Raw genomic sequence first — 27,609 nt, 5'->3', positions numbered from 1 at the left:
AGAAGGACGGCGGGTCCGGGGATCTCCAGGGTCCTGGTCTTCAGGCGAGCTTCCTCGATCTTCGCCTCGTCGCCGACTGCCGCAGCCGCTCTGGGCTCCGCCTCTTTACGGGGCTCCCTGGGGACACTCCGCCCCTGGCCACGCCCACTCTCTGGAACCTTCTGGAGGGACCTAGATTGTTGCGCAATCCCCCCCCCCCACCACCACCACTAGGGGCCTGGGGTGTCCACCTCCGGTTCCTAGCAGCCCTCCAGATTGGCTGACCCACGGGAGTCCGACTTGGAACAGGCCGGACCCGCTATTGCCCCCAGTTGGGCCCTGGCTGGAGCTGATGATGGTGATGATGGCGATGATGGTGATGATGGCGATGATGGTGATGATGGCGATGATGGCGATGATGGCGATGATGACGATGATGGCGATGATGATGATGACGATGATGGTGATGATGGTGGTGGTGGTGGCGATGGTGATGATGGCGATGATGATGATGATGGCGATGATGGTGATGATGGTGATGATGGCGATGATGGCGATGATGGTGATGATGGTGGTGGTGGCACGCCACCTCGTTGAGCCATCATTTGCGAAAGTCGGGTCGCGCCTGAGCAAAATCGCCGCACGGCAGCCCGGCGGGCACTTACCGGGTATGATAAAAAAAAGAAACAGCTAATACAGGGGGCGCTTAAAAACCAAAAAGTGTCAACAACTTACATGGGACTGTAGTTTTTAATGGGGGAAAAAAAGGGGGCGGACAATACGACACCGTAAACATGACAATAAATGTAACATCTTCTTGGTTCTTTCGGTAAAGTCACCGCGTAGAAGGGAAACAATAAAATAATAAAAATATAAAACAATAACATTCTCACGACGTTTCGACTGCAACACGAGCAATCATCATCAGGTGTGAAAACCACAGCAAGAACATTTTTTTTTTCAAATTTTCTTGCTCTGGTTTTCACACCTGATGATGATTGCTTCTTGTGTTGCAGTCGAAACGTCGTGAGAATTTTATTGTTTTATATTTTTATTATTTTAATTGTTCTACGTGGTGACTTTACCGAAAGAACCAAGAATATGAATCCCTTCAGTCACGAAAGCTTTAAATAAAAAATAAAAAAAAACGTTTAACATATACTTCATTTAATCATTTTTTTCACTTGATTTTCTATCTGCGTGACTTCACGGAAAGAAGAATATGAATCGCCGCAAGTCGCGAAAGCTTCAAATAACAAAAAAAAAAAATGTAACGTTAATTAGCGTCAAAAGGCCAAAGGGTCTCCCGCTTAAATTTTGATTTAAAGCTTTCGTGACTGCAGCAATTCATATATTCTTATCTCTTTCGGTAAAGTCACGGTGTTGGCCGTCACCGTCGAAGTCTCCGCCTGGAATCTTCCCCAGGTGGATCCCAGGGCCCGGAGGCAGCGCGTCTCTCTCGCGCGCTGTTGTCGCGAATCCTCGGAAATGTTCGCGCGTGTTTTTTTTTATATTTTCTTAACCACCCCCCGTATATAGGAATAGGTTTAACCCTTTTAACTGGCACAAAAACTGACACCTTTATTCAAGGCATCATGTTTGCAAAAACCACAACACAAGCAGTCAGAATGCAAACAAAAAAGACGACAACTCTGATAATAATATTAGCACTGTCCTTGAATTTGATTGGTCCACACCCAAGACGGCTTTTCTTAGAGCCCTTAATCTCCACTGGTGTTGGACCAGAAGACGCCAAAAGGCGTACAACTCAAAAACAGCGCCACTATCAGAGTAGTGAGGGCACGGGGTGAGCATTTACATTATGAGACCTCCTTGTTTCTGGCAAAGGAGGTCTCATAATGTAAACACCCCCCGTATATATATATAAAAAAAAAACATTTTTTGTAATGTTGCGATGCGGTGGTCTGGGCGCTGGGCCAGTAAACTCAGTGACCGGATTTCGATTCCCAGCAACCGGCTGGCATCAGTGGCAAAAAAATCATATCGGGAGCGGTCCCGATGCTATAAATTCCCTGGCGGCGATGACGATGACGGTGACGGAGCCATCAATTGCGAGAGCCGGGTCGCTAACCGAGCAAAGCGGGCTGCACGGCAGGGGGTTGTCGGGGCGGTCCCGCTTTGCCCGCAGCCCAAAATCGCTTTTCGTTCAACAGCTTTCGGAGGATCGCCGGGGGCCCCCCCCCCCGGGGGTGGGGTGGGGGTGGTGGGGTGGGGGTACTCCTTCCCCGCGCCCGATCGTCGTCACTACGAGCGGAAGTCTGGCAGCAGCTGCGCCACCTTCCTCCGCATCTCGGCAAGCCTCGCCTCCCGCTCCCTCGCTTGCCGCGCCAACGCCGGGAGCCGTCGCCAGGCCGCGAGGGCCCGATACGAGCGCCGCCTGGACGGCGCGCGGCGACAAACGGAACGAAACGTCGCTGACAAAGGATCGCCGCCCTTGTAGCCAGCCCCCCTCCACGTTGACCTGCAGGGGCAAGCGCCTTTAGCGAGCAACCACGCCCGCCCGCCCGCCCGCCCGCCCGCCCGGCCGCCCCTTGTGTTCCGAGCGGCGGTGTTTACACACCGCGTCGGGTACTCATTCGCGGTCCGAGTCGAGCTCCCGTGTACCCGGAGAGGTAGTTAACATCTCGCCAAATAGAGGCGTCGTCAGGGTCGGCAATCGGACGCGCGACCTCCCGCGCACTGGGCGAGGGGGACACGCATGTAAACACATCCTTGGTCCTTTCGGAAAAAAGTCGCCGCCACGTTAGAAGGGAAACAATAAAATAATTTTTTAAAAAAAATATATATATATAAAACAATTAAATTCTCACGACGTTTCGACTGCAGCACAAGCAATCATCGTCAGGTGTTCAAAACCACAGCAAAGAAAATTTGGAAAAAAGCGGCGTTTTTTTTCTTCTTAACGTTAGCACCACGGAGAGCGATTTGCCGGTTTGTTTCAGATGGACGAGTCCATCTATGTTCGGAAAAGAGGAGGGGAGAGACGAAAAATTTTAATGCACGCTGTCTGAAAGCCCACCGTGAGCGTGAACAATCAATTAAGACCCGAGATGGTTCATCGAATCCTTCCAATGATTGCTAAGCCAGAATCCATCCCCCTCGGCTGAATTTTTGTCTCTGTGTTCGCATATGTGCGTGGATGGCCTCGGGAACGAATCTCCCGTGGTGGCCAGATGGCTTGCGGAGAACCTCGTCACCTGTCGGCGTGTCCCACGGCGGCCTGCTCCTTTTCCCACAGCGCCCGCCTCTCCTGCGTGGCGACGGCACGCCAGGCACGGAAGGCCCTCTCCACGAGCTTCCTGCCGTGTGTCCCAGAAGCCTCCTCCTCCGCGCGTCTCAAGCTGCCCACGTACTGCCAGTCGACGGGGGGGGGGGGGGGGGGGGAGCGGGGGTGGTGGTGGTGGTGGTGGAGGGATCACGCAACAAATGGGAGTTTTTGAGTGACTCTTTCGCATCGTCGTGGCGGCGGGGGGGTGGGGGGTGGTGGTAGGGAGGGGGCGCCACCGTGGCTAGGAGATGTTAACTACCTCGCCTGGTACGCAGCAGGTCGTAGATTTGATTCCGACCCTGACGATGCCTGCTGCTGCTGTATATTTGGAGTTTGCGTGTCTCTCTCTCTCTCATCATCATCATCATCACGGTGGCTAGGAGATGTTAACTACCTCGCCTGGTGTACAGGAGGTCGTGGGTTCGATCCCGACCCTGACGATGCCTGCTGCTGTATATTTGGAGTTTGCGTGTCTCTCTCTCTCATCATCATCACGGTGGCTAGGAGATGTTAACTCCCTCGCCTGGTACGCAGCAGGTCGTAGATTTGATTCCGACCCTGACGATGCCTGCTGCTGCTGTATATGTGGAGTTTGCGTGTCTCTCTCTCTCATCATCATCATCACGGTGGTTAGGAGATGTTAACTATCTCGCCTGGTATACAGGAGTTCGTGGGTTAGATCCCAAACCTGACGATGCCTGCTGTGTATTTGCAGTTTGCGTGTCTCTCTCTCTCTCATCATCATCACGGTGGCTCAGAGATGTTGACTACCTCGCGTGGCATGCAGGAGGTCGGGGTTCAATCCCGACCCTGACGCCTGCTGCTGTATTTTTCGAGTTTGCGTGTCTCTCGTTGTTAGTTCAGCACACGACCAATTTGTGTGTTGGAGAGTAAACCCACAACAACATTTACAACTCGAACCGCCGTGACGTTGCGGCCGGTGATTACGACAACAACAACAACAACGACAACAACAAAACAACAACAACAACAACAACAAACAACCGGCATCATCAGGCTGCAGCCAGAGGAGTCGTGGACAAATCCTCCAGCCTCTTTCGGTCACAAATCCCCGGGCTGCGATGAATGCGACGCCCTCTACTTGCTAGCCAATCAGGCGCCACGACCATAGGGGATGATGATGATGGGGGGTGGGTGGTGGGTGCTGGCGGTGGTGTGGTTACCGTGTCCATATAAACCGCAATGGATACCCGTAACCGCTCGGGTTATCCGAAGTCAACCAACGCACCTGTGACGCCGGCGTGCAACAACGCTCGGGGCCCCTGGCCGTCGAAGTGCCGCCCGACCCCCCCCCCACGCCCCCCCCCCCCGGTACCTCCATCCAGGTGGTGAAGGCCCTCCCCTGCGAGTGGCGCGAGTGGAGGCTCGCCGCCCGGCGCTCCCTCTCCCGGGCGGCGTCGCCAGCGGCTCCGCTCCATGCCAGGGCGAAGGCACGGAGCACCGAGAGCCGGTGGTGCTGCTGCGCCGCCTGGGGTGTGGAGAGAGGGGGGGGGGCGAGGGGGGGGCGAGAGATCGTGCGTGCGGGGGGACACGAGGGGGACACGAGGGGGACACGAGGGGGGCACAAGGGGGACACGAGGGGGGCACAAGGGGGACACGAGGGGGACACGAGGGGGACACGAGGGGGGCACAAGGGGGGCACGAGGGGGGCACACGGGGGACACGAGGGGGACACGAGGGGGACACGAGGGGGACACGAGGGGGGCACAAGGGGGGCACACGGGGGACACGAGGGGGACACGAGGGGGGCACAAGGGGGACACGAGGGGGGCACAAGGGGGACACGAGGGGGGCACAAGGGGGACACGAGGGGGACACGAGGGGGACACGAGGGGGACACGAGGGGGGCACGAGGGGGACACGAGGGGGGCACACGGGGGGCACACGGGGGGCACACGGGGGGCACGCGGGGGGCACGCGGGGGGCACACGGGGGACACAAACTTGCAGCAGCAGCAGCAGCAGCAGGGACACACCAACAGCAGCACACGAATGGCTTCAAGTTCGCGCGGTTTGCTTTAACGGGTTGAGTACTCGAGAAACAAAACCCAAAGCGGTGGCTAGGAGATGTTGACTACCTCGCCTGGTGTGCAGGAGGTACGTGGGTTCGATCCTGACCCTGATGCCTGCTGTGTATTTGGAGTTTGCGTGTCTCTCTCTCATCATCATCATCATGGTGGCTAGGAGATGTTAACTACCTCGCCTGGTGTGCAGGAGGTACGTGGGTTTGATCCTGACCCTGATGCCTGCTGTGTATTTGGAGTTTGCGTGTCTCTCTCTCTCGTCGTCATCACGGTGGCAAGGAGATGTTAACTACCTCGCCTGGTATACAGGAGGTCGTGGGTTTGATCCTGACCCTGATGCCTGCTGCTGTATATTTGGAGTTTGCGTGTCTCTCTCTCTCTCATCATTATCATCATCATGGTGGCTAGGATATGTTAACTACCTCGCCTGGTGTGCAGGAGGTACGTGGGTTTGATCCTGACCCTGATGCCTCTTGCTGTATATTTGGAGTTTGCGTGTCTCTCTCATCATCATCATCATCACGGTGGCTAGGAGATGTTAACTACCTCGCCGGGTATACAGCAGGTCGTGGGTTTGATCCTGACCCTGATGCCTGCTGTGTATTTGGAGTTTGCGTGTCTCTCTCTCTCTCTGTGGTCGCGTGAATTTTTCTCCGGGTAATCCGGTTTCCCCCCCCCCCCCCCCCCATATTTAGTACCAACGTGCGTTCGGACTATTTTCCCACCACAAATGTCCACGTGATGATGATAAGGCCACTTAGTTGCGCTTTCATTTGTTGCCGGGTCGCTTCTGAAAAAAATGCGTAGCTCAGTGGGACCTTAGCTGGTAAAATAAAAATAGTTTAGTTTAGGCTGAGTCGCCCTAGGGAAGGCCCAGGACCATTTCAGATAATCGCCGGCGTCGGTGGTGTCCGTGAGCGGGAATTTAACTCGGGACTCTGCCGGGGTTCTTAAGCGCAGCGCGCTAACCGCAGCAGCACCGCCACTCCCCGCGGACGCAAGCACGCACGCACGGTGCACAATCACGGAGGCGCTTGTACCCCCGTGGCACACCGCCCGGGAAAAAGGAGCGAGAGAGAGCGAGAGAGAGTGAGCCAGAGAGAAAGCGAGCGAGAGAGGGAGAGAGCGAGAGAGAGGGAGCGAGAGCAAGAGAGAGAGCGAGAGAGGGCGAGAGAGAGAGCGAGAGAGAGCGAGAGAGAGTGAGTGAGAGAGCGAGAGAGAGAGAGGGCGAGAGCAAGAGAGAGAGGGAGCGAGAGAGAGTGGGTGAGTGAGAGAGCGAGAGAGAGAGAGGGCGAGAGCAAGAGAGAGAGAGAGTGGGTGAGTGAGAGAGCGAGAGAGAGCGAGAGAGAGTGAGTGAGTGAGAGAGCGAGAGAGAGAGGGCGAGAGAGAGAGCAAGAGAGAGAGCAAGAGAGAGTGAGAGAGAGCGAGAGAGGGCGAGAGAGAGAGAGCGAGAGAGAGAGAGCGAGAGAGAGCAAGAGAGAGCGAGAGTGAGTGAGAGCGAGACAGAGAGCGAGAGAGAGAGCGAGAGAGAGTGAGAGAGCGAGAGAGCGAGAGAAAGCAAGAGAGAGAGCGAGAGAAAGTGAGTGAGTGAGAGAGAGAGCGAGAGAGCGAGTGAGAGAGAGCGAGAGAGTGAGCGAGAGAGTGAGTGAGAGAGAGAGTGAGAGAGCGAGAGAGCGATAGAAAGCAAGAGAGAGAGCGAGAGAAAGTGAGTGAGTGAGAGAGAGAGCGAGAGAGAGAGCGAGTGAGAGAGAGCGAGAGAGTGAGCGAGATAGTGAGTGAGAGAGAGTGAGTGAGTGAGAGAACGAGAGAGAGAGTGAGAGGGCGAGAGAGAGTGTGTGAGTGAGAGAGAGCGAGAGAGTGAGAGGGCGAGAGAGAGTGAGTGAGAGGGCGAGAGAGAGTGAGTGAGTGAGAGAACGAGAGAGAGAGAGTGAGAGAGAGCGAGAGAGAGCGAGAATGAGAGAGTGAAAGAGAGAGCGAGAGAGAGAGCGAGAGAGAGCGAGAGAGAGAGAGCGATAGTGAGAGAGCGAAAGAGAGAGTGAGTGAGTGAGAGAGCGAAAGAGACAGCGAGCGAGAGGGAGAGAGCGGGCGGCAGAGCGAGTGTTTACGGCCGTGCCAAAAGTGCCGGGCAACGAGCTGTCTGCGATTCAGCGCATGCCCTGCCTGCAACGCTTGCACTCCCTCCCCCAGCACCCTACCCACCCCCCCTTCCAGCCCCCCTCCGCCCGCCATCCAATCTCCCCAACGTAATCCCCGACACAGCGCGGAGTTGCGATCGTGCGACGGACAAATGGAGAACGTCAGTCCGGTCCGACAGGGGGATTTGTACACAGCCCCGTGCGTGTCCGACATTCAGCCGTTTAAAGCGCTAAGCCACGATACCTGCCCCCCGCCGCTACCTCCCTTCAACTCGTTCAAGTTGCCCGCGTATCAGCCCCCCAGGTTGTTTTCGTTGTTGTCGGTCTGCTACTCTCCCCCGCGCCTCTATACAGGGTGCTTCGAAAAACAATGGTAACACGTAACACGGGACTGTCGTTTTTCAACGGGGAAAAATAAACGGATGATAACGCACCGCAAACACGACGAGATATGTATATTCTTGGTTCTTTCGGCAAAGTCACGTTGAAGGGAAAAAAAATATGAATCACTGCAGTCACGAAAGCTTTAGATCAAGACGAGATATGTGTTTAAATAGATTTTAAAAGCCACTTGTTCGCCTGGAATCCTGTCCAGGTGGTCCGCAGAGCCCTGAGGCAGCATATCTCTTTTTTGCTGGTACCGTTGCAAATTCTCGGGAGCGTTCACGTTTTTTTTTTAAGCACGCTGCACATCGTGAAACATTGGTGATGGCAGGTTAGAGGCTCTCAGGATTCTGGACGGGGGTCGGTGGGGATGGGCCAAAGGAGGCCTGGCATACGCAGGAGGTCGTGGGTTTGATCCCGACCCTGATGCCGGCTGTATATGTGGAGTTTCCGTGTCTCTCTCTCTCTCTGCGTGGAGATGTTAACTACCTCGCCTGGTATACAGGAGGCCGACGGTTCGATCCCGACCCTGATGCCGGTTGTATATTTTTAGTTTGCGTGTTGTCTCTCTCTCTCATCATCATCACGGTGGCTAGGAGATGTTAACCATCTCGACTGGTATACAGGAGGTCGTGGGTTCGATCTCTACTCTGACGATGCCTGCTGCTGTATATTTGGAGTTTGCGTTTTCTCTCTCATCATCATCATCATCACGGTGGCTAGGAGATGTTAACTACCTCGACTGGTATACAGGAGGTCGTGGGTTCGATCCCGACCCTGATGACGCCTGCTGCTGCTGTATATTTGGAGTTTGCGTTTTCTCTCTCATCATCATCATCACGGTGGCTATGAGATGTTAACTACCTCGCCTGGTATACAGGAGGTCGTGGGTTCGATCCCAACCCTGATGCTGGTTGTATATTTGGAGTTTGCGTGTCTCTCTCTCTCTTCTCTCGGTGGTGGTGGTGGTGTGGATTTCCCTACGGGCCCTCTGGGTTTTGCCCCTCCCCACATTGAGAATCTACGTGCATTTCGATCCCTTGGCCGTTCGAAGTATCTGGCCGCTGTACGTTTCCACGTGATAAGCAGCTTCGTTGAGCTATCGCTTTCGACCAGGGGGTGGCGGCGGGGAGAGAGAGACACGCAAACCCCAAATATACAGCAGCAGCAGGCGTCGTCAGGGTCGGGATCGAACCCACGACCTCCTGTATACCAGGCGAGGTAGTTAACATCTCCTAGCCACCGTGATGATGATGAGAGAGACACGCAAACTCCAAATATACAGCAGCAGGCATCGTCAGGGTCGGGATCGAACCCACGACCTCCTGTATACCAGGCGAGGTAGTTAACATCTCCTAGCCACCGTGATGATGATGAGAGAGAGAGACACGCAAACTCCAAATATACAGCAGGCATCGTCAGGGTCGTGATCGAACCCACGACCTCCTGCACACCAGGCGAGGTAGTTAACATCTCCGAGCCACCGTGATGATGATGATGAGAGAGAGAGACACGCAAACTCCAAATATACAGCAGCAGGCGTCATCAGGGTCAGGATTGAACCCACGACTCCCCGCACACCAGGCGAGGGAGTCAACATCTCATAGCGACCGCGGCCCCCTCCCACCGTTGCTCGAAGGCCCCGCGACTGTGACGGGGGGGGTGGGTGTGGCATGTGGGCGGAGCTGTGTGTGTGGGGGGCGGGGCGGGGCGGGGCGGGGGGCGGGGCACGGCGCTGGCTCCGCCCACTCCTCTCACCCGCCAGCTGTCCCGCGCGTGCTGCACCAGCAGCGCCAGCGGCCCCAGGCCGAGGCGCAGCAGCAGGCGGCGCCGGCGGTGGCCATCGGCCCGCTCCTCCAGCCGGCTCCGGCGCTCCGCCCGGCGGGCCTGCTCCTCCGCCCTCTGCGGGCGAATCAGAATCGGGGGGCGTCGTTTTTCCTTCCCGGGAGAAATCCGATGGGAATGCCGAGCTCTCCGTCTCACGGACGTGCAAGCGGAAAAAATAAATAAATAGATAGATAGATCCGCCGCTCGCACTCAGGCGAGGCGCAACGGAGAACGGAAAGAAATATAAATGAAAGTGGCAGCGGCGGCGGCCGTGGCCGTGTGCGTAACGACGATAACGACGACGATGGCAACATCAATCATAGCGCTCGCTCATCCGGGGGCAACACGGTGGCTAGGAGATGTTGACTCCCTCGCCTGGTGTGCAGGAGGTCGACGGTTCGATCCCGACCCTGACGCCGCCTGCTGCTGTATATTTGGAGTTTGCGTGTGTCTCTCTCTCTCATCATTATCATCACAGTGGCTAGGAGATGTTAACTACCTCGCCTGGTATACAGGAGGTCGACGGTTCGATCACAACCCTGATGCCTGCTGCTGCTGCTGTATATTTGGAGTTTGCGTGTCTCTCTCTCTCTCATCATCATCATCTAGGTGGTGAGATGTTGACTACCTCGCCTGGCATACAGGAGGTCGACGGTTCGATCCCGACCCTGACGACGCCTGCTGCTGTATATTTGGTGTCTGCGTCTCCTCATCATCACAGTGGCTAGGAGATGTTTACCACCTCGCCTGATATACAGGAGGTCGTGGGTTTGGTCCCGACCCTGACGCCGCCTGATGTATATTCGGAAATCGCGCGTCTCTCTCTGTCTCTCTCTCTCTCTCTCAGCCCCCATGGTCGGTGTGGATTTTTCTCCGGGTCCTCCGCTTTTTTACCTGCACATTTAGCAAGATGCGTTTAAAGAGTATTCGGCTGATAAAAGTGTCCACGTGATGGTGGGCTATCATTTGTGATGGCAACGTCGCTTCTGAAAATAAGCTGCGTTATTTAGTGGGGGCCTTACTTGGTAAAATAAAACAATTGTTTAGTTGAACATATTTGGAGTTTGCGTGTCTCTCTCTCTCTCTACCCGTGGCCACGTGGAATTTTCTCCGTGTTCCTCTGGTTTTCCCCTCCACGTGTAGAATCAACATCGTGCTTATAGAATATTTAGCTGCTGTTTTAAATATCCACAGGATCATGATGATGGGCCACTTCGTTGAGCTATAATTTGTGATGGCCAGTTCGCTTAGCTCACTGGGCCTTACTTGGTAAAAAGAAAATCAAAATAAAAGTTTATCTGACCCGACATGTTTCATAATTAATTAAATATCACTTTGACCAACACGTACTGTCTGTGTGAGTCAGAGGACACTCGAAGAAGGGATCTCAGATGTAGCTCAGCGTTATCCGCTTTCCGTGGGCCGATCTCTAACAGGAAGTGCTGCCCCCTCTACTGTGTGTGGACCAGAGGTCACTTAAGAAAGAGAAAACTCAGAGATAGCTCTGTGATATCCACTTCCGTGGGCCGATCTCCAACAGGAAGTGCTGCCCCCTCTACTGTGTGTTGACCAGCAGTCACTAGAAGAAGAGGAGGAGGAGGGGGAGGAGGAGGAGGAGGAAGAGGAAGAAGAAGAAATAGAAGAAGAAGATGAAGAGGAAGAAGATGAAGACGAAGAAGAAGAGGAAGACGAAGAAGAAGATGATGAATATGAAGAAGATGAAGAAGAAGACGAAGAAGACGAAGAATAAGAAGAGGAAGAAGAAGAAGACGAAGAAGACGAAGAAGACGAAGAGGAAGAATAAGAATAAGAAGAAGAGGAAGAAGAGGAAGAAGATGAAGAGGCTGAAGAAGAAGACGAAGAAGAAGGGCTCTCAGAGGTAGCTCTGCCACATCCGCTTCCGCGGGTCGACGTTCTCCGACACGAAGGCTTTCCGCCGTTCCGCCCGATTTCTTGGTCCCGCGACGCGACGGGATAGCGCCGACCGGATGACACTGCCTATATTTATTTACATGATACGAATACACATTCACATGCTGCAAATATATTAATATATATATTTTAAAGGGCAACTGCCCGCAAGCGTCTGCGAAGCTTAGATAAGCCACTGCGCGCGCGTGTGGGGAACGGCCTCACCAGCTTCCGTGACCGTGTCTCCTCCTTCCGTCTCTCCGCCTCCGCCCTCCTCTCAGACTCCTCACCGCGCTGCTTCTCCTCTTCCAGCGCCCGCATTTGCGTCTGTGCCGGGAAAACAAAGACAAATTGTTCCCCCCTCCCCCCCGCCGCCCCACCCGGGATGGCCTCGGCATGCTGTTCGGGGCTGACGCCGCTCGCGAGCTGTGCCCCATGCATGCCGTGGGTGGCCAGCGCCACGCCCGGCCGCCTTTGTCTCCCCCAAGTGGCGATGTTCACCAACGCACCGCGCCGGGTTACTCATTCGAGGCCGAGTCGACCCAGGGGGGGGGGGGGGGGGGGGGGGGGAGGCCCGGGACCGGTTCGGATAGTCGTCACCGGTGGTGTTGGGGGTCCGTGAGCGGGAATCGAACCCGGGTCATCCGCGAACACAAAGAGAGCCAAAGACAAAGATCCCCCCGTGTAGCCTCGACGGAGTGTTGTTGGGGCAAGTGCTGTTAGCGAGCGCCAAAGACAAAGATACCCCGTGTAGCCTCGACGGAGTGTTGTTGGGGCAAGTGCTGTTAGCGAGCGCCAAAGACAAAGATACCCCGTGTAGCCTCGACGGAGTGTTGTTGGGGCAAGTGCTGTTAGCGAGCGCCAAAGACAAAGATACCCCGTGTAGCCTCGACGGAGTGTTGTTGGGGCAAGTGCTGTTAGCGCGCAACAAAGACAAAGGTCCCCCGTGTAGCCTTGACGGACTGTTGGGGCAAGTTCTGTTAGTGAGCGCCAAAGACAAAGATCCCCCGTGTAGCCTCAACGGACTGTTGCGGCAAGTGCTGTTAGTGAGCGCCAAAGACAAAGATATCCCATGTAGCCTCAACGGACTATTGGGGCAAGTGCTGTTAGTGAGCGCCAAAGACAAAGATACCCCGTGTAGCCTCGACGGAGTGTTGTTGGGGCAAGTGCTGTTAGCGCGCAACAAAGACAAAGATCCCCCGTGTAGCCTGGACAGAGTGTTGGGGCAAGTGCTGTTAGCGCGCAACAAAGACAAAGATCCCCCGTGTAGCCTTAACAGACTGTAGGGGCAAGTGCTGTTAGCGAGCAGCACCTAATAGGGTCGGCACGGAACACCGTGGGGGGGGGGGAGGGGAGGGGGGGGTGTGTGCGTGTGGGCGGCCAGCGCCACGCCCGGCCGCCTTTGTCTCCCCCAGGTAGCGATGTTTACGCATCGAGGCCGAGTCGACCTAGCGGGAGGTCCCAGACCGTAGTAATAATAATAATAATCGCCGGCGTGGGACTCGAACTCGGCTCGTCGGGGTGGGGGGTGGGTGGGGGGGGGGTGGGGGGTGGGTGGGGGGTGGGGGGCGATCTCAGCCGCAGCCTTGCCGGCCGCGACAAGACAAGAGCCCACGCAGCAACACCCCCCCCTGACCCCACCCCCCCGACCCCACCCCCACTCGGCCGATTTGTCTCCGAACTCCGTCGTCAATTAGCCTCTGGCTGGGGGGGTGGGGGGTCGAGTTGCGAATACAAACAACGTGCCCGCAGGTGCAACCGTGATAAGCCGTTGCCCATCGTTGAGAATTGTACATCTTGCTCGCGTGAAACAAATGGTGTGGCTTCTCCCCCCCACCCACCCCCCCCCCCAAGACAATTCCCTCGTTGCGAATCATAGTTTATTTGTCTTTTTCTTTCTACCCCCCCGTCTCTCTCTCTCTCTCTCTCCTCCCTTCTCTCCGAAAAACATAAAATGCCCCCGCGTTTAGGAGCGTTTACTTCTCATTATTCACCCGCGTTTATTTATGAGGGCGCACAGCCGCCGCGGTGGCTGGGAGATGTTAACTGCCTCGCCGGGTAGGCAGGAGGCTCGTGGGGTTCGATCCCGACCCTAACGCCTCTATATTTGGAGTTTGCGTGTCTCTCTCTCTCTCTATCCCCATGCTCACGTGGATTTTTCTCCGGGTCCTCCGGTTTCCCCCCCCCACCCCCGCCTCAAACAATTTGAATCGACATCGCGATGCGTTGAGACTATTTTGCCGGTTGCTATAAATGTCCACGTGATGATGATGATGATGGTGATAATGATAAGCCCACTTTGTTGAGCTACTATCCTCTCTCGTGGGCCAGGTCGATTCTCAAAAAAAGCAGCTGTACAGTTCAGTGGGGCCTTGCCTGGTAAATAAATAAATACAAATACCGTTCATAGCTTTTAGTTGATTCATAATAGAGGTTTTTTTTTGTTGTTGGGTCAGATCGCGTAAATGTAAGTCGTTAAACACGCCAACCACCCGGCACGGCCAATCGGCAAGGCTTTGTGTTACGGAAAAAACAGAACGCGGCCAATTCGTTACTGGTAGAGCACACGCCGGTGTTTGCGTGTCGGAGAGTAAAAGCCACAGCAACATTTACAACTCGAGTGGCCGTGACGTTCCGTACGGCGATTTCTACGGCGGCGAAGAGCAGCACCATCAGGCGTCAGCCAGAGAGTTGTGACGGGCGTTGACGTCGTCAGCTTGTGAGCCAATCAGGTGCGACGGCCAGAGGTGGGTGGGGCCCGTTAATGAATGCGCATAAATTAAAGTGGGTAACCATTAACCGTTTGGGTTACTGATTAGCGATGCAAGCGTTGAGTGGCGTTTAAACGACAAACGTTGTATATTTACGGGATATAACCCAACGAACTCCTTAAAAAAAAGGGTTTTTTTTTTAAAACAACGGTTTTATTAACAACTTCGTTTAATATTCTTGGTTCTTTCGGTAAGGTCACCACGTAGAAGGGAAACAATAAAGTAATAAAAAATATAAAACAATAAAATTCTCACGACGTTTCGACTGCAACGCAAGCAATCATCACCTGGTGATCACCTGATGATTGCTTCTTGTGTTGCAGTCGAAACGTCGTGAGAATTTTATTGTTTTATATTTTTATTATTTTATTGTTTCCCTTCTAACGTGGTGGTTTTCACACCTGATGATGATTGCTTCTTGTGTTGCAGTCGAAACGTCAGTTTAACACGTAGGCTTTCGCGACCAATATTATTCATAATAAAGGTTTTTTGGGTTAGATGGCGTTATTTATAAATGTGCCGTAACCCTCCACCACCCGACACGGCCAATCAGCAAAAAAAAAGTGTCACGTTGACAAAAGACAATTAATTCACTACTTTAGCCCACCGGTGTGTTGAAGAGTGAATCCACAACATTTACAGTTTGAAACGTCGTGAGAATTTTATTGTTTTATATTTTTAACTACTTTATTGTTTCCCTTCTACGCGGTGGTGACTTTACCGAAAGAACCAAGAATGTGAATCCCTGCAGTCACGAGAGCTCTAAATCAAAACTTTGTTTAACTCGCGGTCTTTGAGAAGTGCGTCACCTGCGTTTTTGTGTGCGTGCCGAATCAACAAGTTTAAGGACCGTGGCGTTTTTTTACCTGCACACACAAATATATATTTATAAATAATAAGCCGTCCATAAAAAAAAATTGCAATGGCTTGAAAGGAGGCAATTAATTGATGATTTAATGCCGATTTTTGACACAGGCATGCATTGTCACCGGATCAGAACGGCGTGTGCACAATTTGGACTAGATCGGACAGCAGGAAGGAGACTAACTTTTGGTTACAAGGTTTGACCGCGACAAACACAAGCGGAGTTAAATGAAACCGTTGGAAAAAAAAAAACCTCCATTACGGATAATATTGGCGGCGAAAGCCTCCTGCTACTGCTGCTACTGCTGCGTGTTAAACAGCTCTGGTTTATATTCTTGGTTCTTTCGGTAAAGTCACGTGGAAGGGAAACAATAAAATAAAAATACAAAACAATAAAATTCTAACGATTTTTTTTGTTTTCACACCTGATGATGATTGCTGCTTGTGTTGCAGTCGAAACTGTCGTGAGAATTTTATTGTTTTACATTTTTCTTATTTTATTGCTTCCCTTCTACGTGGTGGTGACTTTACCGAAAAAAACCAAGAATATGAATCCCTGCAGTCACGAAAGCTTTAAATCAATTTTTTTTTTAAAAAAAGCTCTAGTTTAGTTTTATATTTCCGCAGTCTTCTCAACTGCGGCTGGGGGGGGGGGTGGTATCGGGGGGGGGGGGGGGGGGCAGGGGCGACACCGCTAACCCCTCGTCGCTATTACTGCCGGGCGGCGGGAAGGGGAGATTGCGGTGGGGGCCTCAGCGCCGTGGCGAGATCATTTCAACCGCGGTCACCATCATCGCCGTCCGTCACGCTTAGCGCGTGCGTGGCGTAGTGCCGGTCGCTCTTCTTACCGCACCGCGCGTAGCCCGGGCGTGCTCAGCGGAGGTGCCGGGGAAAGGATAATGGTGGTGATGGCGATGAGCTGGTGGTCATGATGATGATGGTGGTGATGATTAGGCGGTGATGATGATGATGAGGTGGATCAATCATGGCCTGCATGTTGAACTTATTTCGCACCGCGCGTAGCCCAGCGTGGTCAGAGGAGGTGCCGGGGAAAGGATAATGGTGGTGATGGTGATGAGCTGGTGATGATGATGATGATTAGGCGGTGATGGTGATGATGAGGTGGATCAATCATGGTCTGCATGTTGAACTTATTTCGCACCGCGCGTAGCCCAGCGTGCTCAGAGGAGGTGCCGGGGAAAGGATAATGGTGGTGATGGTGATGAGCTGGTGATTATGATGATTAGGCGGTGATGGTGATGGTGATGATGAGGTGGATCAATCATGGTCTGCATGTTGAACTTATTTCGCACCGCGCGTAGCCCGGGCGTGCTCAGCGGAGGTGCCGGGGAAAGGATAATGGTGGTGATGAGCTGGTGATGATGATGATGATGATTAGGCGGTGATGGTGATGATGAGGTGGATCATGGTCTGCATGTTGAACTTATTTCGCACCGCGCGTAGTCCACCGTACTCAGCGGTGGTGCTGGGGGGGCTTGGATGACAAATTAAAACCTCGAGCACCAAGAATTAGAGAAATTAGTTTTCAATGTAGATGACTTAAAGGTGCACAGCTTCTGTGGCTTGATGAGGTGGTGGTGGTGATGATGAGGTGGTGATGGTGGTGATGTAGATGATGATAGTGGTGATGGTGATGATGGTGGTAATGATGATGGTAGTGGTGATGGTGGAAATGATGATGGTAGTGGTGATGGTGGTGATGATGATGATAGTGGTGATGGTGGTGATGATGGTGGTGATATAAATGATGATGGTGGTGGTGATGGTGGTAGCGGTGATGATGTAAATGATGGTGATGGTGGTGATGTAAATGATGGTGATGGTGGTGATGTAAATGATGATGGTGGTGATGTAAATGATGATGATGGTGGTGGTGATGATGATAATGATGATAGTGGTGGTGGTAGCGTTGATGGTGGTGATGTAGATTATGATGATGGTGGTGATGTAAATGATGATGATGGTGGTGGTGATGATAATGACGATAGTGGTGGTGGTAGCGTTGACGGTGGTGATGTAAGATGATGATTATTATTATTATTATTGTGGTGGTGGTGGTGGTGATGATAGTGGTGGTGGTAGCGGTGATGTAGATTATGATGATGATGGTGGTGGTAGTGGTGGTAGCGGTGATGGTGGTGATGTAGATGATGGTGATAGTGGTGGTGGTAGTGGTGATGGTGGTGATGTAGGTGATGATGATGATGGTGGTGGTGGTAGTGGTGATGATGATAGTGGTGGTGGCAGCGATGATGGTGGTGATGTAGATCATGATGGTGGAGGTGGTGATGAGAATGATGATAGTGGTGTTGGTAGTGGTGATAGTGATGATGGTGGTGATGTAGATGATGATGATAGTGGTGGTGGTAGTGGTGATGGTGGTGATGATAGTGGTGGTTGTAGTGGTGACGGTGGTGATGTAGATGATGGTGCTGGTGATGATGATAGTGATGTAGATGATAATGATAGTGATGATGGTGGTGATGTAGATGATGGTAATAGTGGTGGTGGTAGTGGTCATGGTGGTGATGTAGATGATGGTGGTGGTAGTGGTGATGATCATGATAGCGGTGGTAGTGGTGATGGTGGTGATGTAGATGATGATGACGATGGTGGTGGTGATGATGATAGTGGTGGTGGCAGCAGTGATGGTGGTGATGTAAATGATGATGGTAGGGGTGGTGATGATAATGATGATAGTGGTGTTGGTAGTGGTGATAGTGATGATGATGGTGCTGGTGGTGATGATGATGATGATAGTGGTGGTGATAGTGATGATGATGGTGCTGGTGATGATAGTGGTGGTGGTAATGGTGATAGTGGTGATGGTGGTGGTGGTGGTGATGATGATAGTGGTGGTAGCGGTGATGGTGGTGATGTAGATGATGGTGATGGTGGTGTTGGTATTGGTGACAGTGATGATGATGGTGATGGTGGTGTTGGTATTGGTGACAGTGATGATGATGGTGTTGGTGATGATGATGATAGTGGTGGTGGTAGTGGTGATAGTGGTGATGGTGGTCATGATGATGATGATAGTGGTGGTAGCGGTGATGGTGATGATGTAGATGATGGTGATGTTGGTAGTGGTGATAGTGAGGATGATGGTGCTGGTGATGATGATAGTGGTGGTGGCAGTGGTGATGGTGGTGATGATGATAGTGGTGGTAGTGGTGATAGTGGTGATGGTGGTGGTGGTGATGATGATAGTGGTGGTAGTGGTGATAGTGATGATGATGATAGTGGTGGTAGCGGTGATGGTGGTGATGCAGATGATGGTGATGGTGGTGTTGGTAGTGGTGACAGGGATGATGATGATGATGATAGTGGTAGTGGTGATGGTGATGTAGATGATGATGATAGTGGTGGTGGTGGTGATAGTGGCGATGATGATGATGATGATAGTGGTGGTAGCGGTGATGGTGGTGATGCAGATGATGGTGATGGTGGTGTTAGTAGTGGTGACAGTGATGATGATGATAGTGGTAGTGGTGATAGTGGTGATGTAGATGACGATGATAGTGGTGGTGGTGATAGTGGCGATGATGATGATGATAGTGGTGGTAGCGGTGATGGTGATGATGTAGATGATGGTGATGTTGGTAGTGGTGACAGTGAGGATGATGGTGCTGGTGATGATGATAGTGGTGGTGGCAGTGGTGATGGTGGTGGTGGTGGTGATGATGATAGTGGTGATAGCGATGATGATGGTGCTGGTGATGATGATAGTGGTGGTGGTAGTGGTGACAGTGGTGGTGGTAGTGGTGATAGTGGTGATGGTGGTGGTGGTGATGATGATAGTGGTGGTAGTGGTGATAGTGATGATGATAGTGGTGGTAGCGGTGATGGTGGTGATGCAGATGATGGTGATGGTGGTGTTGGTAGTGGTGACAGTGATGATGATGATGATAGTGGTAGTGGTGATAGTGGTGATGGTGGTGATGTAGATGATGATGATAGTGGTGGTGGTGGTGATAGTGGCGATGATGATGATGATAGTGGTGGTAGCGGTGATGGTGGTGATGGTATTGGTGACAGTGATGATGATGGTGTTGGTGATGATGATGATAGTGGTGGTGGTAGTGGTGATAGTGGTGATGGTGGTCATGATGATGATGATGATAGTGGTGGTAGCGGTGATGGTGATGATGTAGATGATGGTGATGTTGGTAGTGGTGATAGTGAGGATGATGGTGCTGGTGATGATGATAGTGGTGGTGGCAGTGGTGATGGTGGTGGTGGTGATGATGATAGTGGTGGTAGTGGTGATAGCGATGATGATGGTGCTGGTGATGATGATAGTGGTGGTGGCAGTGGTGACAGTGGTGGTGGTAGTGGTGATAGTGGTGATGGTAGTGGTGGTGATGATGATAGTGGTGGTAGTGGTGATAGTGATGATGATGATAGTGGTGGTAGCGGTGATGGTGGTGATGCAGATGATGGTGATGGTGGTGTTGGTAGTGGTGACAGGGATGATGATGATAGTGGTAGTGGTGATGGTGATGTAGATGATGATGATAGTGGTGGTGGTGGTGATAGTGGCGATGATGATGATGATGATAGTGGTGGTAGCGGTGATGGTGGTGATGCAGATGATGGTGATGGTGGTGTTAGTAGTGGTGACAGTGATGATGATGATGATGATAGTGGTGGTGGTGGTGATAGTGGCAATGATGATGATGATGATAGTGGTGGTGGTGATAGTGGCGATGATGATGATGATGATAGTGGTGGTAGCGGTGATGGTGATGATGTAGATGATGGTGATGTTGGTAGTGGTGACAGTGAGGATGATGATGATAGTGGTAGTGGTGATAGTGGTGATGGTGGTGATGTAGATGATGATGATAGTGGTGGTGGTGGTGATAGTGGCGATGATGATGATGATAGTGGTGGTAGCGGTGATGGTGGTGATGCAGATGATGGTGGTGAAGATGGCGCGCATTCGCGTACTACGAGCGCGGCCGGCTACGGCCAACGCGAGCGTGCGCACGTCACGACAAAATGTGTCCGTGCTCGTACAATCCATCGCAAATCCCGTGGGGAATGTCCCGGTGAGCGTGCCACGATGCCGCCCGCTCATTATCATGCCACGACCAACGCAAGGACCAACACCACCAACACCACCAACACCACCAACACCCCCAACACCACCAACACCACCACCACGGCCGTCACCACCGATTCAGAAGGGGGGAGGCTTTCCAAGGACATTCCGGAGGTCGTGAGCAGAAGGAGCGGAGTGGTCAGACGAACGAGGGAGGCGAGGGGAGGGACGGAGGGAGGAGAGAGAGAGAGAGACGTACTCTTTGGTTCTATTCGGTAAAGTCACGTGGGTACAAAAAAATAAAACAACAAAAATAACGACGTTTCGGCCACAACACAAGCGGCCTTCATCAGGTGAAGGGACCAGCCTGTCTCGAAGACTGTGCTGGAGTGAAACAGAGCCAAGCTCAGACTTTTAAGCTGTGTGAGAGGGATTAAGGTGCCTCGACAAAGGAATTAGCATAAACAAAATTAGCATTTGATTGGCGGACTTAGCATGATGAAAGGTGTAGCACGCGGCAGTGCACCATTAAGCTGTGTGAGAGGGATTAGTCTTCGAGACAGCGCTGGTCCCTTCACCTGATGAAGGCCGCTTGTGTTGTGGCCGAAACGTCGTGAATTTTTGTCGTTTTATTTTTTTTTACCCACGTGACTTTACCGAATAGAACCAAAGAGTATGGATCCTTGCAGTCACGAAAGCTTCAAATCTAGAAAAGAGAAGAGAGAGAGAGACGTGTTTCACCCGAAGCTCCTGGCCTTACCCCTAAAGCTTTGTTTTTCTCACCCTTCTTTCGCGATTTATTTTTCACCAACAGCAAGTGTCTCGCTTTATGCACAATTTGTGATCAGTTTTTTTGTTTGTTTTTAATTTGGACTTCCTTTTGTCCTTCTTACTTTGTCCTTCTCCGTTGTCTTCACTGTTCAGGGCGCGGCTGCGCTCACTGCAGTGTGCAGGTGGTCTTTGTTCCCCGCACAATCCTCCACACTTTTATTTGATAGTCGATTTCGTAATCACCCTTTCCTTTGGTTGTCATTTCAATTTTGAGTTGCCTTTGTTCCTCAAGCAATTTTTGTTTTATTTTGTGATATTTTTTTCGTCTTTTTTTTTCTCTCGTTCCTTTGCCTCGTGTGTTCTGCCACGTGTTACACACACATCCCACGTGTTACACACACATCCCACGTGTTACACACACACGCCACGTGTTACACACACACACACGCCACGTGTTGGCACTGTACCACACCCGGCCGGTGTGAGTGCAGTGCTAACATCTCCCTTTAGACCCCCTCTTGTTTTGTGCTGCTAGCGTGTTTACATTATTTTAAAAAAAATTATCGGCGTGCTTTTTTTTCCCCTACATTTTCGTTTTTTTTCCTCTCTCCTCTTGTTAAAAAAAAAAATCGAGGGCCTTAAGTAATTTTACCCTCTCCAGGGGAGCTTTGGGTGGACAGCAGTAATAGTAATTAAGAGAAGGTGGTCATAACACAGGTTTGACCACCTTTATATACATTTTTTTTCATTTCTTGTTTTTTTGTAAAAAAAAAATCCTGGCTTTAGACAATAGAGAGGTTTTGCTTTAAGTAGTCGTGTGTGCGTGACATCTCACACGAGTGAAGATGTCCACCCGACCCCTAACAACGTCCGCGACAGCTACCGCGCCTACGCAAGGCCGGTCTCTGGGGCCTGCAAGGCGCCCGCAACAGCAGCAGCAGCGGCAGCTGGAGCCTCCACGCTAGGCTGGGATCCGCTGCCCGGCTTCCACCGATGTCCCGCTCGAGGTCTACGTGGAAGCGCTGGGCGCCATCGTGCCTGGAGGCTCGATAAAAGCGCGCCTCCAAGGTGAGCGGAAGGGTTGGTCTTCTTCGTGGAGTCCGTAAAGGTGGCAAACGCCGCCACGGAGAAGGGGCTGACGGTTGACGAGTGGCACCTCACCTCGGAGCCGCTGTCGTCGCCATCGGCGCGCGAAATCGCATCTAACGTTCTCCCCTACATTCCCGACAAAGACGTCCAAGACAACCCGGCTAAGCTGGGCACGCTCACTTCCAACCTACAGCGAGTGCCTCTGGGCCTCAAAAATCCTGCCTGGAGGCGTGTCTTGTCTTTTAGAAGACAGGGGGTCTACATGCTGGTGCCCAGTGGGCAGCTTGAGGCATGCCTTGTCTTTTAGAAGGCATTTCTACATGCTGGTGCCCAGTAGACAGCTTGAGGCATGTCTTGTCTTTTAGAAGGCAGGGGGTCTACATGCTGGTGCCCAGTGGGCAGCTTGAGGCATGTCTTGTCTTTTAGAAGGCATTTCTACATGCTGGTGCCCAGTAGACAGCTTGAGGCATGTCTTGTCTTTTAGAAGGCAGGGGGTCTACATGCTGGTGCCCAGTGGGCAGCTTGAGGCATGTCTTGTCTTTTAGAAGGCATTTCTACATGCTGGTGCCCAGTGGACAGCTTGAGGCATGTCTTGTCTTTTAGAAGGCAGGGGGTCTACATGCTGGTGCCCAGTGGGCAGCTTGAGGAGGGCTCCTTTGTGGCCATGCATGGAGGAAGGGCCCACAGGCTGTTTTACTGCGGGGACGTGCTAAAATGCAACCTATGCAAAGCAGAGGGGCATATTAAAAAAAAAACACTGCCCAAAGACAGCAAATGCCCAATTCAACAGCGAGGCTACGGTGGAAAAGGGTGCTAAAGAAGCACCCCCAACAAGTGACTCAGGAGAGGGTCCCTCTCCACGGAGATCACGCGAGATGGCGGTAGACCCCGCTCCGACACCAGCTACTGCACATGGAGACTGAGGCTCAGCCAGCCACCCAGCCATCATTGACAGCCGGACCTCTGAATTCGGCTTCGTCGTCTCCAGAGTCAAGCGGGGATGAGGTCAGTCCCTTTAAAGATCTCCCAGAGTTGGAGTCGGACATCGCACCAACGCCTGGGGGAGACGCGGAGAGCTGCCGGTGGCAAGGACGGCGGTCTTCACCGTCCCAGATGCCCCTAGAGGCGGGACACCCAACAGGGAAGAAGCCCCGTGCAGGAACCAAGCTCAGGCGCAGGACGCCTGAAGAAAATCTGGAGCCTGAAATAGAAGCGGGGGGAAACGCAACCTGTGCAGTGGCGGAGGAAACCAGTGAAGAGGGTCGCGCTTCAGACCTCGACGACGCGCCCAGCGAGGCGGCCGAGGGCTCCCAGGAAAACGCGAGCGGCCAAGAGCACGGAGGAGCCCAAACAGGACCCAACTGAGCAAACTACGCAGGGGTGACCAGGACGAGGACGATGGAAGGCCGTCAATTGAGGGGCAAGCGGCATCACCCGATAAAGCATCGACGGAGGATACCACGACGACTGAAAATGCTCAAAGCCTGGGGGCTGAGGGGGGAAAAGCCAAGAAGAGGAGTTTGAAGAAACCCTCGGCACAGGAAGTTCAGTGAACCTGACATCTGCTGAGCTGACTGAAGGGGCACCAATATTCTCACAGCCAGAGCTGTGGACCTTTTCAGATGAAGCGCATGGCTCGGAAGAACGAGTGACCGCAGCTCTGTCAAGGTGGCGAAATGTGGAGGCAATTATAGCCTCCCTACTCCGTGTTGAACGGGACTTCAAGAGACAGGGAAAGTCGTCATCTGGGAAGGAAAGGAAGAGGATCAGGTATTTCCTTAGCCAAATAACTACGTGGAAGGAAAACACACCTGGCGACAACTCCACTGACACTTAATGCTGCGGATAGCCGCAATTAATATAAATGGGTGTAGAGGTCCACTCAAGAGACACTTTGCGCGTTCTCTCGCAAAAGAACACAAAGCCTCGGTGCTCTTTGTGCAGGAGACGCATCTTACAACCGGCGAGGAGGATGTATGGGAAACGGAATGGAAAGGTGATGTGTTTTTCAGTCACCATACTCATTATTCTTCAGGAGTGGCAACGTTATTTGCACCGGGGTTTACACCCACCATATTTAACCAGGTTGAGGTAGTACCAGGAAGAGCCCTCGATGTGACGATCAAACTTAATGACATTTCTGTCCACCTCATAGACATCTACACCCCCATCGATGATGCGGAAAAACTGAATTTTTTCAATGAGCTACAGGACCATCTAAAAAAACATCCCGAATGACGAGTGTCCGATTTTGGGAGGAGATTTCAACTGCACGCTCGATGTCCTCGACCGCACTTGCACCGAGCAGTCCAAAGGCGGTGTCCTGGACACCTTGCGGCACGTGCTCCGCACGCGCAGTCTCGCAGACGTGCGGCGGACGCAACATCCAAAAAGCAGCGAGCTTTCAGCTTTGCGAGAACCCGAGCTGACAGAACACTGTCGCAGTCAGGGATTGACCGGTTCTACATCTCAAAAGATTTTGAAAATAGTGCAGCGTCGTCCAGAATTCAGGCGGCACCACCGGCCGATCATCGCCTAATACTACTTGAAATGAAAATACGAGAGGTCCCAAGGGGATCGGCATACTGGCATTTCAATAATGCCCTTTTGCAAGACACCACCTTAACTCATCTTTTTGGGGTCTTCTGGGTGGAGTGGCAGGGAAAGAAAGATCGGTTTAATAACCTAGCACTATGGTGGGACATAGGGAAAGTAAACATTAAAAAAAACTATGTCAATTGTATGCCTGGGGAAACACAACAAATATTGACCGAGAAATTGGTGAGCTGGAGAACAGTGTCCATACTTTAGAACAAAGGCGGAAGATTGGGGACGATCCAGGCCCGCTGCAGGAATACGTGGAGACCCTAGACTGTCTAAAAGTGTTTCAGAAAGCAAAGGCAAAACGGGCATTTGTACGCTCTCGTTTTAAAGATACCCTTGCTATGGACTCTAGTTCGACACTTTTTCTCATTAGGGAAGCAGAATGGGAGACGCAAAGCCATGGAGCATTTTATTTGATGACAAAGGGGTCCTTGTTTCCAACAATAATCAGATAGCTAAGACAGTAGCACAGCACTATGGAAAACTCTTCTCTCAAGAGCATATATCCACAGTGGCACAGAATGAAATCTGGAAGGGCCTGCCTACTTTGGGTGAAGAGGACAGGGACCTTCTAGAAGAAGAGGTCAAACAAAGCGACGTGGACATGGCAGTGAGTTTCCTGGACAGGAACAAATCACCAGGGATCGATGGGCTGACGGGGGAGTTTTATCACCATTTTTGGCACTCCATACGTAAAGACTACAAAGCCGTTCTGGATGAAGCGGTGGAGACCAACGTGATGCCTCAGGTCCTGGAGGAGGGCCGTGCTCACACTGATTCCGAAAAAGGGCGACCTCAGACACCTGAAAAATTGGCGTCCAGTCTCAGTGCAGAGCACAGACTAAAAGATTCTCACGAAAGCTGCATCCGCAAGGCTTAAGAGGGTGTTGGCTCGGGTTATTACCAATGAACAGGCATACGCTGTTCCAGGGAGGACCATCCATGGCGGGACTTTCCTGGGCAGAGATTTGATCAGTCTGTTGGAGCATTTGGACTTTCCACTATGCCTTTCTCTCCCTTGATCAAGAGAAAGCCTTTGACAGGGTTAATCACCAGTATCTTCTTGAAAGCTTTTGGTTTTGGGACCCGCTTCATAGCATTGATTAGTCTGCTGTACAACATGGCCCAGTGTCTGGTTAAAGTGAATGGTGGACTAATTGCTCCTATAGATTTCAGAAGAGGTATCAGGCAAAGGCTGTCCTACGTCAGGACAGCTCTGCACCCTTGTTGTGGAGCCTTTTCTGCATCTACTCCGACGCCGACTCACCGGACTAACTCTAAAAGAGCCCAGTGTGAGAGTGACCCTCACAGCGTGTGCCGACGACATCCTCCTCTCCTTACTGAGTTTTGACGACATCGAGCGGCTGTACGAGTGCCAAGAGGTTTACTCCACCGCGTTCATCCTCCTCCAGCATGAACTGGGAGAAGTGCAGTGGCCTGCTTGTTGGGAAGTGTGACGAAGCCCCAGTTCCCCGAGTTGGCCAAAACAATAACGTGGAGCAAAAGAGTGAGAGAGCTTCACCATCTCGGCGTGCTCCTGGGGACTGGGAGAAAAAAAAACACTGCAGGAAAAATTGGGATTTCTTGGAAGAGAGGGCGAGGAAACGACTGGAGCCTTGGGGGCGTCTGCGCAAGTCTCTCACGTTTAGAGGGACAAACCCCCCCCCCCCCCCCCCCCGGTGGTGAACCAGTTGGTTGCATCCACCTTGTGGCACCGCTTCTTTTCCCTCACTCCACCCGCGTGCCTCATAGCACAACTTCGGAGACTGATAGCTGCCATCTTCTGGTCGCAGAGGAAGCACCGCGTGGCTGCTGGTATCTTGGCCTTGCCACTGCGGGGAGGGCGGGCAAGGGTCTGGTGTTGCGTACGGAGCCAGCTCTCTACGTTTCGTCTACAAGCCGTACAGAGGTCTCTCTACACGGCCCCATCACCCGTGTGGTGTTCCACAGCATCTTTTTTTTCCTGAATGACCTCGGAGGCCTTCAGTGCAGCAAACAGCTCTTCTTCATGGACATTACAGGGTGTTCCACTCGCGCAGATTCCCCACTTCTACAGGAGTATCCTACATGCCTGGAGTTTCCTTGTCACCGCCCGACTGAACACACCCCGGTCGGCGTCAGAATTCGCTCACGAGCCGCTGTTACGGAACCCCAACATGGCACTAACCCTCTCTTTTGTGGGCCCTGCCATGGAGAAACGCGTGGTGGACGCACGCCTCACGAGGGTGGGCGATCTGGTGAGACCAGGCACGGAGGGGCCAGTGGCTTCTCCCTGCCGAGATAGCTGCGATGACCAAGATGCACTCGGTGAGACTCGCCGCAAAACTCGTGAATGAGGTACGAACGTCTTTCTCAACAGCAGTGTGGGGAGCGCGCCTGCTGTGAGCGCTGGCGACGAGTCAGCCGGCGGTGGCCCAGTGCCACCAAGGCTGAATGTCGCCCCAGCACGGGAGCACACTCGCCTCTCTTCCTCACGGCAGCACGGGGGGCACACCGTGGGGAATGGCCAGGAGGAGGGGCGCTTCTCAGGTGTCGAGCGGAAGAAGCTGTACGCCCAAATGGTCGATTTCCACCATCAGCAAATAATAATAATAATAACGTCACGTGAGGGCTACGCTTGGAGGGACGCGATGCCCTGCGGTGATCGCTTGAGGCCTCATTGGGAGCCGTTTAACACAAATCCCATCGTAACAAGCGCCACGGTGATCTCAGCTGGAGCATTGCCCATGGGACTGTGACCACGAACACATTCCTGGCACTTTTCACAGAGACAAATCCGGAATTCATATTCTGTGGTGAGCTCGAAACAGTGGCGCATCAATACGTACGCTGCACAAGCCTAGAATCGCTCTTGAAGCTGCTGCGCAATATTC

At 52.6% G+C, this 27,609-nt stretch overlaps 1 protein-coding gene across 4 annotated transcripts in view; it reads right to left on the bottom strand.

Annotated features, from left to right (window-relative positions):
* Positions 1–710: 710 nt before the first annotated feature.
* The window catches only part of CCDC191 (coiled-coil domain containing 191), an 88,545-nt gene continuing 61,646 nt past the window's right edge, over positions 711–27,609 (bottom strand). For all 4 annotated transcript variants that reach the window (XM_076053706.1, XM_076053707.1, XM_076053705.1 and 1 more), the window contains 5 exons: positions 11,795–11,896; positions 9,590–9,733; positions 4,605–4,757; positions 3,198–3,352; positions 711–2,377 (listed from right to left, as the gene is read on the bottom strand). In XM_076053706.1, coding sequence (XP_075909821.1) covers positions 2,245–2,377; positions 3,198–3,352; positions 4,605–4,757; positions 9,590–9,733; positions 11,795–11,896 — 687 coding nt within the window. In that variant the 3' untranslated portion in view covers positions 711–2,244. The remainder of the gene's footprint in view (positions 2,378–3,197; positions 3,353–4,604; positions 4,758–9,589; positions 9,734–11,794; positions 11,897–27,609) is intronic.

This window comes from Petromyzon marinus, chromosome 62, assembly GCF_048934315.1.
Source record: "Petromyzon marinus isolate PM22_M1 ecotype Great Lakes invasive population chromosome 62, UKy_Petmar_22M1.pri1.0, whole genome shotgun sequence".
NCBI classification, from domain to species: Eukaryota; Metazoa; Chordata; class Hyperoartia; order Petromyzontiformes; family Petromyzontidae; genus Petromyzon; species Petromyzon marinus.
Note: the sequence above shows the minus strand (reverse complement) of the source record. Positions and strands in the feature narration are given on the sequence as shown.